The 13,872-nt window shown below is 36.1% G+C and overlaps 1 protein-coding gene across 1 annotated transcript in view; it reads left to right on the top strand.

Moving 5' to 3' along the window:
- Positions 1 to 13,872, top strand: part of GPATCH2 (G-patch domain containing 2) — a 136,694-nt gene that overhangs the window by 10,600 nt on the left and 112,222 nt on the right. Inside the window, exons 4-5 of the mRNA XM_009276842.2 lie at positions 2,747 to 3,460; positions 8,760 to 8,821. Coding sequence (XP_009275117.2) covers positions 2,747 to 3,460; positions 8,760 to 8,821 — 776 coding nt within the window. The remainder of the gene's footprint in view (positions 1 to 2,746; positions 3,461 to 8,759; positions 8,822 to 13,872) is intronic.

Raw genomic sequence — 13,872 nt, 5'->3', positions numbered from 1 at the left:
TGGTGGTGTTGGGTCAACGGTTGGACTCAATCTTAGAGGTCTTTTCCAACCTCAATGATTCTATGATTCTATAAGTTGGTATGTCCACTGTAGGAGCTGCAGTGATTTTGGTGATACAGTTATCCATATGGATTAGGGGTACTGAATTGATCGAATTAATCATAAACTGTGATGTAAGATATTAGCGTCCCGTCCCTGTCTTTCCTTTCGCTTTTACTTTGTGCTGCAGGGGCATTAACAGAATGAGCTGCAAGAGAGTATATATGCTAGTTCATATTCTGGCATGTTAGCAGAAACCTGTTCATTTTGAGCTGAATGTAGGTTTAAGCCTACTAGTTCAGTTTTTGGTGCACCTCCGCTTCTATCAGTTCGCTATAAATGTGAAAGCCTGTGGCAGAAGGGCTGGGCAGGCAGCTGGGGGAATTGATTTCTCAAATTAACTCAAATAAATGTACTGGAGTTTGTTTGAGTCTTATAGCTCCTGTTACATTAGCACAGAAGTATTAGAAACCCCCTTAAATCTCAAGGGCATCTCATTTCTGATAAGCGCACCTGTGAGGATAGCTGTCTTCATGGGTGTTTATCAATGAAGCTAAAGGGGCTAGTGCCCTCCCCATTGTGCAGTTCTAGCTACTGAGAAACATGGGTTAATGTATCAATTTAAGCATCGTGTAGAAACCTTGTACAAATATACCTAGACTTGCCTCTACTGATGGTTGAAATTCCTACTACACAAGCAAAAAAACCAAGCAAAAACCAAACAGCTCCTACACACATACCCCAAAACCCCTCCACAGTAACTGAAACTTTGAAAACTCGAAGTAAGAGTTAGTTTTAAATCTTTTTGACGCCACAAGTCTCTAGAAGTAATTTCTAGGTTAATTGGCTTCCACTTTTTTCTTTCGCTGAATTTTCAGAAAATCGTTGCTTCATTTGAATACTTTTCCTGCTGTGTTGCTTCTCTCGCTTCTGAGAAGTATTTTTGTGTGATTTTGGAGGTTTTGATTCTTGTGATCTAAATGGATTAAGGAGAAGTGTAGCATTCTTCCAGAGCTGTCTCACCCCTTACAAGATAATACAATGATTCTGCTCTACTAAGAGCTAAAGAAAATCTTAGGTTAAGAGGGAGTAATAGGCCTAGAGATTACAGCAGGACAGAAAAAGAGGTACGAGAAATAAAGGCAAGTGACACAGTAGTTTCAGGAATTCAAAATGAGCTTGTGTTTCTACCACTCTCTCTGCTTTTGGTGATCTTGCAATTGAAATGTTTAAAATAAGTATTTCTGAAAATGGTTTAAAAGGAGAATAAATAATTTCTTTAGGTAAGATATATCATGCCCAGCTTGGATTTCTTCTTAAACGTACTCCTCAGTTCCCTCATTAACATTTAAAATTTGCGTACGTTACAGTCATGACTGTCCATTCAGCCACCACCATTAAGTACCTTTAATGTTGGAGTTTGTGGTAAATTGGAGAGGGAACCTGTGTGCTATGTGTCTAGATTTTCTCCACATCTACAACTCTGCCAGTATGGGTAGAAAACTATTTATTCATTCCTCCATCAAATTGTGTTGGAAAACAAAGTGAAGAGTCTTGCTTTTAAACATCCACTACATAAATTACTCAGTGTCTTCCATATTTATCAGTTGGTGTAATGTAGTAAAGAGCATGAACATTGTTCTCTGCTTTACCTCAATGAAAGGGGTCTTCTGATGCTTTGATGTGAGAATCTGATTGCTGTGTTTACAAGGAAGGTTCACAGCCTTCAGAGAAGGATTAGAGTTCAGCAGCAATCATTTAATGTTTTCTTTTCGTAATTATGTTCATGTGAATATGGGTGAACTTACTGAAGCATACGGAGTTAAAGACATGCTAAATGCTAGTGAAATCTGAGGAGGAAGGAGCAAAATGTTTAAAAGGATAAAGCCTTAATGAGACACTGTGTGTGTTTAGGGATATTTTGCCTTACACAAATGTGTGATTCTATGGATGTGAGTGTCTGCATGTGGTGGAAAACTTTGCATTTAATATTCTAGAATTACCTGTAGCAGGGTATTCTCTCAACTTAATATCACTCCACTGAACCAAATTAAAAAAAAAAAATCAAACGGATATCAGCCATTTGGAAAGACAGAATTAGTCACTATTAAAAAAAAAAAAGTCATATATTATCAAAGAATCACTGTCTTAACTTCATTTTGGCATTTAGGCAGCATCAAGAGATAATTATCCTTAAAAATATTTTATCATAATGGCAACTCTTAAACAGAACTCCCTAATATACTATCAAGGAGGACTATTATGTATTCCATTTTCCATTCATAAATTTAAAATGCACTCCCTGCCTGCTGTTAGAGTGAATGGTCTTTGTTGATGCTCTCGCCATGCGGAAACCCTGAAAATCATAAAAATGTGATGAGGTGAGTTAAAACCAAACAATAATAGTGAGGTCAAAAACAAATGGGAAACAAACCCCAACCCACTCTTCTTTCCAAGACAGAAATTTGGGAAGATGACTTTTAAAAGGAATGTATGCTGATGCATTGCAAATTGTGTAGGACTGGTTGGCAAGGCTTTATCTCTCAGCAGAAATACAATAATCTTTATAGAATGGACATTAAGACTACCTTGCCTAAAGTGAGTAAAATAAAATGATTTTGGCAGGTAAAATTGTTATAGAGTTTATGCTTAACACTTCAGATTTATATGTTGTTTTCTTGTGTGTGTTTTTTCTTGAAATATATAGGCATTTCAGTAGGACTATGGAGGAGCTGGTTCACGATCTAGTCTCAGCACTGGAAGAAAGTTCAGAGCAAGCCAGAGGAGGTTTTGCTGATACTGGAGATCATTCTCGAAGTGTGTCTTGTCTTCTAAAGCGACAGGCAAGGAAAAGGAGGGGACGAAAAAGACGTTCATTTACCACCCATCATCCGTGGGAGACTGGTCACTGCTTAAGTGAAGGTTCTGATTCCAGTTTAGAAGAATCAAACAAAGACTACAGGGAGAACCATGCTAGTAAGAAAGACCACAGTGACTCTGATGACCAGTTGTTGGTTGCTAAACGTAGGCCTTCCTCAAACTTAAATAACATTAGAGGCAAAAGACCTCTGTGGCATGAACCAGATTTGGCTGTTGACAGTTTGGGAAACAGAACTTTGCGCAGGAGAAGAAAGGTAAAACGGATGGCAATAGATCTGCCATCAGAAGTCTCTAATGCACTGACAATAACTCAACAGCAGGATAACAGCAGAGATCAAGAAATGGACAATGACAATAAATCATACCAACACCAAGAGTTTTCTAAGAGCAAAGTGAAAAAAAGAAAAGTGGCTGCAGCTCGACAAGGACCTGAAATCTTGGATGAAGGAGTAGTTATAGAAAATGAAGAAGTGAACCAAGCAAATAAGGACAAAATGGAATATGAGGAGCAAAAAGGCTCAGATGAGAACATGAGTGACAGGTTATTCTTTCTCTTCCTTTTTACAGAAACTTTGGATAGTATTTTATTGCTTTTATTACTGTTGTTTGTATTGGGAATCTTTGGATTTTTCTTTAATTCCAGAGTTAAAATGCTAGCATCAATAGTATCTGTTTTAACAAGTTACTTTTTTTTTAAGTCTACTTTTTTTAATACATGAGTTGCTCGGGTTAAGGAATTCAGCATAAAATAGAGTCGTGTAGCAGAGGAATAACCAAGAAAACAGATTCTTGAAATAATACATTCTAATTGTTTCAAGATGAAGAATGACAGAATATACAAATGATTAATATGTCTTTTTCTGGGTATTTCAACTGATGACAGTTCTCAGACAAAAATCAAGTTTTTTTCCAATTTCTAGACATTGGTGCTTCGATTGTTATCTCTATTCATCAGAAAGGTTGTCAGTGTTTAGAGTCACCATTTAGACAGTATGTTCTTATGTGTCATGGGCGTAAAAAGTCTGCAGGTTGCCAAGGATATACATCATTTACGAAATGCAAAAACCAATTTACAGTTCAGAAACACCTGAGCTTACCATTAGAAAAATGGGGGAATGATGACCCTTTGGCAGTACACCTCATCCATCCATTCCAGACAGCAGTCATACTACAATGGTAATTGTTTCCAAAGTACTATTTTGACAACACAGTAAGGTGTAAGTCATTTTTCCACCATACACAAGGGATGTTACCTGCGGGGCCTGGTAAGCTTGATTATGTTTATCCCATGTGCCTGGTTCTGAATGCAGAACTGTCAACAAGAAAGACTCATATTAAAACACATAATTTTGGTCAGTTGCTTGACAGCACTAGTGTCCCTGGTTTTTTTTGTAGGCATTTTATCTATAAACTGTTAAGCCTTTTCCTTACTGGAGAGGTAGAATTTAGATGCAGAGAGTACCCAGGGGTTTTGACCAGAGCAGACAGATCGGTTACTGTAATAACAGAAGTATTGGTAAGTGACTAACTCCAGTTATTGTCGGGTAAGTTCTTCTAAGTCTTTTTATTACATGCTAGTTTTGTCCCTCACCTGCGGACAATAAGCAGTTGAAAGAGCAATGTGAATCATGAGTCTTTAAAGATTGTTACTAATGTCTTAGTTACTAGAGCAGAAGCAGTCCTTCAGTGCAGCCGGTTTAACTTCAAACATCTCACTTTGACATGCAAGACAGGTGTGTGTTGTCAGGAAGCCTTTAGAGAACTTCCTTCTCTGATGATACTGGGAATCTGTTCCCCCAAGTTTGGTACCTAAAGACAGATGGTTAAAAATTTCCTTGGAGCTAGGAACCATTGCATATTTTATCATGTGTCCATATTCTTGTCACTTTTTTATTTCTAAAAGATTTTCTGTTATGCTACAAGGGTAACAGTTCTCCAAGTCAAAAATTCTGTAGCTAATTTTTGGGTGGAGAGTAGAGTGACCAATATAAAACTCCTCTTGTAGACTCCCAAAACTGTGCTACTTCCAGGTCAGTCTGAATATCTTTTTGTTTTTTTCACAGAAGAAACATTATCGATTTAAAAATTCATCTTCCTCTTCAAAACGCTTAATGTTTTGTTACACCAAATGCTGTCATTTTTCAAATTGTACTTCAAATGTTTGTTTCTGGCCCCAATAAATAGCCTTTAAAACCATTCTCATCTTCATAGTGTTTTCTGCTCATGCACATGGTTGAGTGATGGTCTGTCATTCTACTGAATTTCTTGCAATGGTCATCTTGTACCAAAAGGTTTGGAAACCACTGAATTAGAAAATTTGCATTCCATAATGTGATTAGAAATCCACCATATCTAAGCCTCTCAGGTGCATGCTGTATCTGAATATTTGTATGTGAATAATTTTAACTGGTTTTAAACTAGTTTTACTTAAATGCAGTAGTGCCTCTATTGTTTGAGATCATTTAGCCAGAAGAATTGGAAACAACTGGCAAACTCGGTTCCTAAAAATATGTTCTAAAAGTAAAAGCTGAGATTTTAAAAGGGAACATGAGTTTTGTAAGATTGCACAAGATATGGAGAGATAACAAAGCATCTTGGATAAGACTCATGCTTCAGCAACACTTGTTGGAAGAGGAAAAATAAAAAGTATACAAAGCTGCTCTAATTTTGTACATTTGTGTGCATACAGCTTAATGATTATTCAAAAAAACCGATTAATTTTTTAGAAGTTCAGTTTTTAAAAACAAAACAAAGCCAATGATTTTTAATGGGAGTTAAGTTGCTCGGATCTAAAACTAGTGAGAAGTTTTCAGTGTATACATGAAATTACTTTAAAATAACATAATGTATATATTTGAAGTACACATTAAAAATGCTAAGTGACACTTCTTTTGCAGTCTTTTATCTGTGTGTGTTCAAACACCAAACGCAACAATAACCCTTTAAGTGCAGGGTTCAGGAGTAGTAGTAGGAGTCTTCAAGCTCTTAAAATGTCAGCATCTAAATGGTCCCAAAGATGAATTCCTGTGAGGTTGGTTTTGAGCACTGGAAATGAGATTTTCGTGATCAGAGCCTGTCCTTTGCTCATTTTCCCTTATCCTCAATGCTTAGTTCCTTGGCCAGTTTCAGCCAAATTTGGCGATGCATGGAGTTCTGGATGATATTTAATTCCTGCAAGCTTTGGCAATTGTTTGCATTTGAAGTGACTAAATAGAGGAGAAATCTCAATTGTCCATTTTGAAAGAGAGCAGCAGTGAAACTCAGACCCTTAATAATGCCAGAGACGCCCACCCACCAGCCGGCCCGTCAGTGTGAGTACAGTGGCTGGTCAGTTCTTGGGGACAGGCTTGTTTAGTGAACAGAGGTCACAAGTCTCATACGAAACCAAGGTATGGGACGCTTTGCTGGTAATAGTAACGAATAATAAAACTTATTTCTTCTTTATTTCCACAAATGTATAAATAAAGCTGTGAAAGCTTTTTGGGTAGCAGAGCTGTTCCTTCCAAGTTTTTGCTTGCATACCCTATTTTATAGGACTAAAAGGAATCTGTGGCTTTTTTCTTTTTCCTGGAAGTCTTCCTGGGAGTGGAATTCTCATTACAAAGCAAATGAATTAGGAATATACAGTGCAAAATTATATTAAAACTGGAAATAAATTCCATCATAACAGCTTTCATGTACTTAGATATTAATGTATTAATTCCAGAGGTTTTGAATTTATTCAGTGAAATGATGGCCATGTAGCAATTATCTCAGCTGTAATCCCTGCCCTATTTGACTGTGGCCTGAGGAGAATGAACACTGGCTGCCATGGATATACCAGTGTTATGGTTTGATTTTTAAAAACCAAAACAAAACATTATTATGTGTAATTTTGAAAGTTTCAAGTGGTTATGTTTTCATGAACTGGCTAGTCCTTCAGTAGGAATTACTGCACAATTAAAATATCTCTAAAAAAAAGAAAAAAGGAAGGAGACTGTTCTCAAAATTGGAAATTTTGGTGGGGAAAGTGGCTGAAATACTAGAGTTGAAAGGATTTCCTAGCTTTCATTTTAAAAAGTACAATTAAACAATAAATGGATAGGAAGAATCTATGAAAAGGGGATGTTTTTCTTTGAGATGTATGATGTAAAATTATAAAATTAAATGTAAGGACAGTAAAGCCATCTTTGTTGTAATCAAAGTGAGGATGGGATGCTTGCTAGAAAGAAGTTACTAGGATTTGCAACACTGGGAAGTTCAAGTTTTGGTCTCCCTCATGAAAGATGGTTCTGTTCTCATTGCATGCCTGTCTTCTTTCTTCTGCTTAGGGCAGTTGTGCAAGTGCTTAAGTCTTGTTCTGATTATATTATGTATAAAAGATGGTATAAGTATTGCTTACACAGTAAGAATATGGGTAAGCAGAAGATACAGCAAATATTAAAATAACTTAATATTCAAACACAGAGCCGTATATATTACTTTTTTTAAATCACTGCTTTGTGTGTCCTGATACTATATTGTGTTCCAAATCCTCCCAAAGGAAGATACAAAACCCAAATGTGTACCTATAATTAAACACAAATTAGACTAATTTTATATAATTCATATTACAAGCTTAAAAAAAACCTGAGGCTTATTTTTGTGAGAGATTAACATTTAAAAGGAAATAATTTTCTGCAGTGTAGTATTTATTTAGAAACAAAAATAAAACTAATTTATTACTAGAAAGTAAGTAAAAATAATTGAAACCACTTGAATTCAAGTATAGGACTGCATGTATGTTTTAATATGAATAAGTGTAGAAAGGTAAACAGACCTCAAGTTCTTATAAATAGTTCATATGGAACATTGAGAGTAGCCGTAGTAGTTATAACTTGTATTTGAATTTGTGTGGTGAACTGAAGTGATTTTTTTCAAATTGTTCTACATCTCACTGTAAGTAAAATGTGATTAAATTTTGGTGAGAATATTACTTCCTTAGCAGCGCTACTCTATAGACAAAAAAAATGAAATGGTTTAAAAAAAATCCTTTTCTGTGAAACTCACCAAATTGTGATCTGTGTTATTAAAAGATAATTCTTTTACTATTTTTAGAGACATGGAATATTGTTTGTAACAAAGTGTGTACAGCAAAGAACAAAATATTTTACCTATTGATGACTTTGAATTTAGAGAGAAGTGTGTGCATGTCATACACACGCATTCTAATTTTAATGCCATGATGGAAGTGACAGAAGAGGAAACTGTACCTTGCTTTTTTTTGTTGATGTTATGATCATTGATCATACTTATTTTCTTCAGGGTGACCTTTATTTTGATTTAATTGGCTACCTTTGTTATAAACTTTTTTCTTCCCAAGTAGTATGTTGTGAAACCTTAAGCAGTGTCTTTTCCAGAATACTTGCAAATGATGTTTAGAAAGGTAATTTGATTTTCAGACTCTTACATTTCATGTGCTGAAGGAAGGCTTAGGCTGCTTTTGATTGAGACTTTTCCTATTTTATTGAGCAGTGATGTTCCAGGATCAAGCTGAATTGCACAGCATAAGAAGGAAGCAGTGAGCATTTGATGGAAGCAGATAATAAAATGCATCAATTGTGTCAGCACCTCGTTGCAGTCACATCTGGCTTACTGTCAGGGTACCATTAGATTCCCGTGGTTTTATGTGCCAAAAATAATATGCTTTGTAGTTAATGGAACTAGGATATTTGCAGTTTGATTAAAAAAAAATCATCCTATTTTCTTTCCGATCTTTGTTGGGCTTAAGTTCAATTTGAGCACAGCCTTGTCTCCTTAGAATTTTACGACTGAAAGATCAATTGTTCTTTTGATCTGTTTCTTTCTTTCTCTTATTACAGTGAATCCAGCAGTCTGAGCAGCAGTGATGCTGGTTTGTTTACCAATGATGAGGGAAGACAAGGTATTGAAACAATCTTTCCCTTCTCCACCCCTCAAACAACATCAGTTGAAGTTCTGTAAGCGTTACAAGTTATCCGTAGGTTAATTACTATATTTCAGTTGCTATTACTATTTTAATGAGTTGAAGTATAGCTTGCTCTCTGGTTGGTTTTTTTTTTAAAATGTTACCAGACAGTGTCCTGAATCCATGACTTAGTAAAAAGCTGTCTTGAGAAGCAGTCTCTCTGATATAATAAACCTACTTATAACTTGAGCATCTCCAAAAGATTATCCATACTAAGTTTTAATTCTTCCATTGCTCCAATTTTCAGACAGGACTCTGATCATAGTACTGCTTCTCAAACTATTTTTTTAAATGTCTTTTTTCTTTCTTTCCTTCCGAATTGATATGGCAGGATTTTATAGTTCTTTTTCATTCAGTAGTTTGTTTGAAAAGTAGTTTCAAAGAAAATACTTTTTCAGCAGCCTAAGATTGAGATCAGAAGATGCATGCTGTTTAAAAAATCTCTCCCCTCTGACAATTTTTTCTTTAATCTAAAATGCAGTGAAGATTCAAAATTTTCCTTTAGTACGCATAATGTTCTCACGTGTTCTTATGTGATAAAACTATTAAGGATGGAAGTACAAGATTTTTTTTCAGCTTTAGTGTTTATTGCCATCTTTAAGTGCAACACATTTACCTGTATTATGCTAGCATCTTAGTGCCCAGCTCATAGACTAGGAAATCGCTGTCTTTGACAGTATACAAAAATGAGGCAAAAATAGTCTCTCAGGTGATTGAGGCTTGCTTTTCTGTTGGCGATTCTAAGTTGATGGTAATGGAGATTATTTTCCTACGCAGTTTGCCACAGGCTACTTGAGTGTGTGCAAGAAAACAAATCCTGGCTCATTCCACAGATCTAGGTTAAAGAAATGTTCTATTTTTTTTTTTTCTCTAATGTATAATTCAGTCTTTTCTGGTTTTTTATCTTCTGTTTTCATGTTACAGTAGGGAGATGATTTTGCAGACTCAGAACAGAGGTGTTACCTTCCTTGCTCAACAGTAACTTGTGCCACATAAACTGTACCTTCCAGTCTGAGTATCTGTTTTTAGTTGTGCTAACACATAGCTTTTTTGAAGAATTTAGGCTCTCTTTGAAAGTTTAGATTGATCTTTTAACTTCAGATGAAAAGTGTTTCAATATGAGACACATCAAAAAGATTTGCTTTTACTTCCCTATATGAATTTCTCTTTTGACCTGCAATTTTTAAAACTTTTGTCCTCTGTATTTGTATATAACGTGACCTACCACGTCATAATTACATTCATTTTTTTAAGTACCTTTCTGATATATTTGTATCAATCCGTAAATCCGGAGCTAATTTATTTAAATCTTTGAATAATACGGTTGAAAACGTCTCAGTTACTTTCTGTTTTTCTTATATATTTTGTGGGAGGAGAAAAGGGGAGGGATTGGTGAACAACAGTGTTCTTCCACCGGTGTGCTGTTACCTTTTTTAGTGTTGGTTCTTTACTACAGAGCTGTAATTCTTATTTTTGCCTGTTTGATTTTTTGAATCTTGATTCAGTTTGATGGTAATTTTCAAGCAGAAAGCATTAGACCTGAAATAGTATTCTGAAATATAAATAAAAACAACAACAATAATTAAACTTGAGAAGGATATTGTCAGGACAAAACATTAATTTTTTTAACCTCTACTTTGAAGTAGTTATTTTGTGGCTATGATCAGAAGACCATTAGCTTCACACTGGATCTCAGACATTCTTAGATCTGCATTATAGCTTTGGTTTTGTGAAGACTTTTCCGTGAAAGTTTTATCAGAGATCTTACTGCAAAACCAAAATTGTTTATTTTCTAATAATACTTATTCCCCCCCAAAGAAAATGCTAGGAACTTTTATCTTTGTACTTCTCTTACGAAGTAAGATGAGGTTATTTTGTCTCTGTAAATTAATTTATAGCTGAGCTGAGACACATATAAAATTGAAAAGAATGAAGGAAAGAGAAAATAAATCTGATAAAAGCAAAGGAAAAGCCTAGGTGAGAGAAACGAAGCTGGAAGAGGACAGGATGAAAACGTATTAAGGGAAGAACGGGCTGATTCTGTTGTCTGCTTTTAAAAGCTAGACTGATTCCTGTCTTCCCAGTGTCCCTCCTCCAGGATATACGTTCAGAATATCATCATCTTGACCTCATTTGTAGTTCAAATTTTCTGCACTTCTGACTTCAGGTTTCCGCTAAGTCAAGTGGAGAACCAGAGATTGATTAATGCTACCTTGTGAAATACTTGGTTTAAATGATGTACCTGCCATCATTCAGAAGTTTGGGTAGCAGAGGACAAGAGGATCCTGTTCTCCAGGGCAAGATTTGTTCATTTTGTGTCTCTGAGATTAAGAATCTTATCTCATTTATTGCAGACAAATACTCTTTATAAAAATGCTAATTAATTTCCAAAGCATATTCATCCTGTGGGACAGACATTCTAGAAAAAGTGATCTGAAACAGCAATTGCTTCAACTCTCTTTATAAAAACGCTAATTAATTTCCAAAGCATATTCATCCTGTGGGACAGACATTCTAGAAAAGAAAGTGATCTAAAGAAGCAATTGGTTCGAGCAGTTGCCCAGTTGGTTAAATAGTTGAGTATTTAGTTCTGAACTGTGGAGTGCCTGACCTTGCAACTTTTAATATTTTCCAAAATTGTTTCAGAAAGCCACTGGAAATAAATTCCACCACAGTAACTGTACTATTCTGTGCACAGACTCTCGGAAGAGTTTCAACTTTTATAATTTGATTCAAGAAAACCAGGTGTAGCTGTAATTGGGGGTAGTAGTGGGTTAATTGCTAGATATATTTTAATTGCCATCAATTGCTATGATAAAAGAAACTTGCTGAGACTTGAAAATCCTGTGTTCAACTTCTAATATGTGGTGTATCATCTAATATTTTTTAAAAACCTTTATACCCTTTTCCTTTCCAGCCTGCCTCTGTTCCAGTCTCATAGCTTTTTTTTGTTTGTTTAATTTGTTTTGTTCCTGTGAAGTCCTCATCTGAGCCTAGCCATGCTTGTCCTCCTTTTCCAGGTTACCCAGGTGCTTACGTTAGGTCATGTGAGAGGGGAAAAAGCAGCTCTCTTGCTGTGCTCTATTCCACTGTCATATTACCTTCTGGCAGAAGTATTGGTACTCAATGTTTTGCAGTCCCAATGTGGCAAATGTTTTTCTTCTGTGAAATGTTGCATACCCTGTACAGTTAGCCAGCAAAAGCTTAAAGATCACAGAAAATGCTTAGTGCAGGTACAGTCAGTGAAGAAGATAGCTGCCTATTAACTCTTAATATTAACAAACCTCAAGTGGATTCTTATGGGTTGTATTTTTTTTCAGAGGTTTGTAAATTGGCCAACTTTGGGGTAAGATTTAATATAGTTAGCAAAAAAACCCAAATCCTATGCAAATATCAAGGCCTTGAGCCCTTGAGTATGGAGGCGGGAGAGCCTGCCAACAAAGCGAAAGAAGTGAACAGTGGCTGGAGCTTATGTATCAGAAACCCTTGTGACTTTCCTTTTTCTTCCTACTCTTTCCTTTGTTCCTAATAGCATTTTCATAAATGGCTGGTTTGCAATTATTAAAAACTTGAATGCTAAGCAGTGTTATGCCCGGTATAGAAAACTTCTGCAAGAGGAGTTTCAAAACAAAAGGTCTAATCTTACATTGCAACATATAATGCAACTCTGTTATAAGCCTAGCTAGTAGGATCACCTGTGCTTTCAAGGCACTTTACAGGTGCACTTTACAAAGGCACTTTATAACTTAAGCTTTCAACACAATGTTAACAAAACTGTAACATTATTCAAACACTAGTTGATATTATTTCTGTTTTGGGGAAAAAAAGTCAAATTGCAAGTATATTCTTTAATGAATTTTATAGTGTGGGTATGGCAAATAAAACATGTTCTGCATTCCTAGTCCATCTACACCTACTAGTACACTTGGGGAAACTCAAAGTTTGACTGAAGACCTCTTAAATCATGACATGCAGCACTTGAAATGTCCTTTAAGGTCTAAGCAAGTAGGAAGGAAAATTATATTAATAAAGTGTTAAACAGTTAAAACTGGAGAAGGTCAGGGAATGTCAGAGTTCCACTGTGGATGTGGCTAAGCTTTTAAAGATAGCTGTTCATTATTTTATGATTAAACATATATTCATTACTGTGTCCTTTATGAAGATGACCCACTACTGATTCAATATATGAGAATTCCATCCTTTTGTCTTCTCTAGCAAGAAACTAATTTGGACCTTGTATAGCATCTCAGTAGCTGCAGGTGTCAGGGTGTCGTTCTTCATGTATAAAAGAAATGGAATGTGCAATGCTAAGTGTAATCACACCAGTTTTGAACTTTTGTGGTTAATGAGTTTATAGTCCTTGCAGGTGAAAAAGAAATAACATGAAGTTGTTGTTTATGACCTGAATAGTTGAAATCTTAAATATTGCATGTGGATCACAGTGGTAAAGGTGAACATAAAGCTGAGATCACGTGATATCCTTGGTCCAATTTATTGATGGCACACGTGTACAGTCGTCCTACTCAAGAGCAGGGTATGATATTACATTGGACGGGAGGGGTAGGAGGAGGCCTTTGTGTGACGTTTTCAAGCTTGAATCAGAAGAACTAGCTGCTTAAATTGAATGGCATCCTGCTATCCCTTTTGCTAAGGTGGCTCTGTAGAGCACAAAGAGCAAGATGCAATGTGTTTCTGTGGATGGGTAACTTAGAATCATAGAGTAGTTTGGGTTGGAAGGGACCTCTAAAGGTCATCTAGTCCAAGCCCCCTGCAGTGGGCAGGGACATCTTCAACTAGATCAGGTTGCTCAGAGCCCCGTCCAACCTGACCTTGAATGTTTCCAGGGATGGGGCATCCACCACCTCTCTGGGCAACCTGTGCCAGTGTTTCACCACCCTCAGCGTAAAAAATTTCTTCCTTATATCTCGTCTGTATCTACCCCCCTTTAGTTTAAAGCCATTCCCCCTTGTCCTGTTGCAACAGGCCCT

Source organism: Aptenodytes forsteri, unplaced genomic scaffold (genome assembly GCF_000699145.1).
Source record: "Aptenodytes forsteri isolate BGI_AS27 unplaced genomic scaffold, ASM69914v1 Scaffold465, whole genome shotgun sequence".
NCBI lineage: Eukaryota > Metazoa > Chordata > Aves > Sphenisciformes > Spheniscidae > Aptenodytes > Aptenodytes forsteri.
The sequence above is the reverse complement of the archived record's forward strand: the minus strand, read 5'-3'. Positions and strand labels throughout refer to the sequence as shown.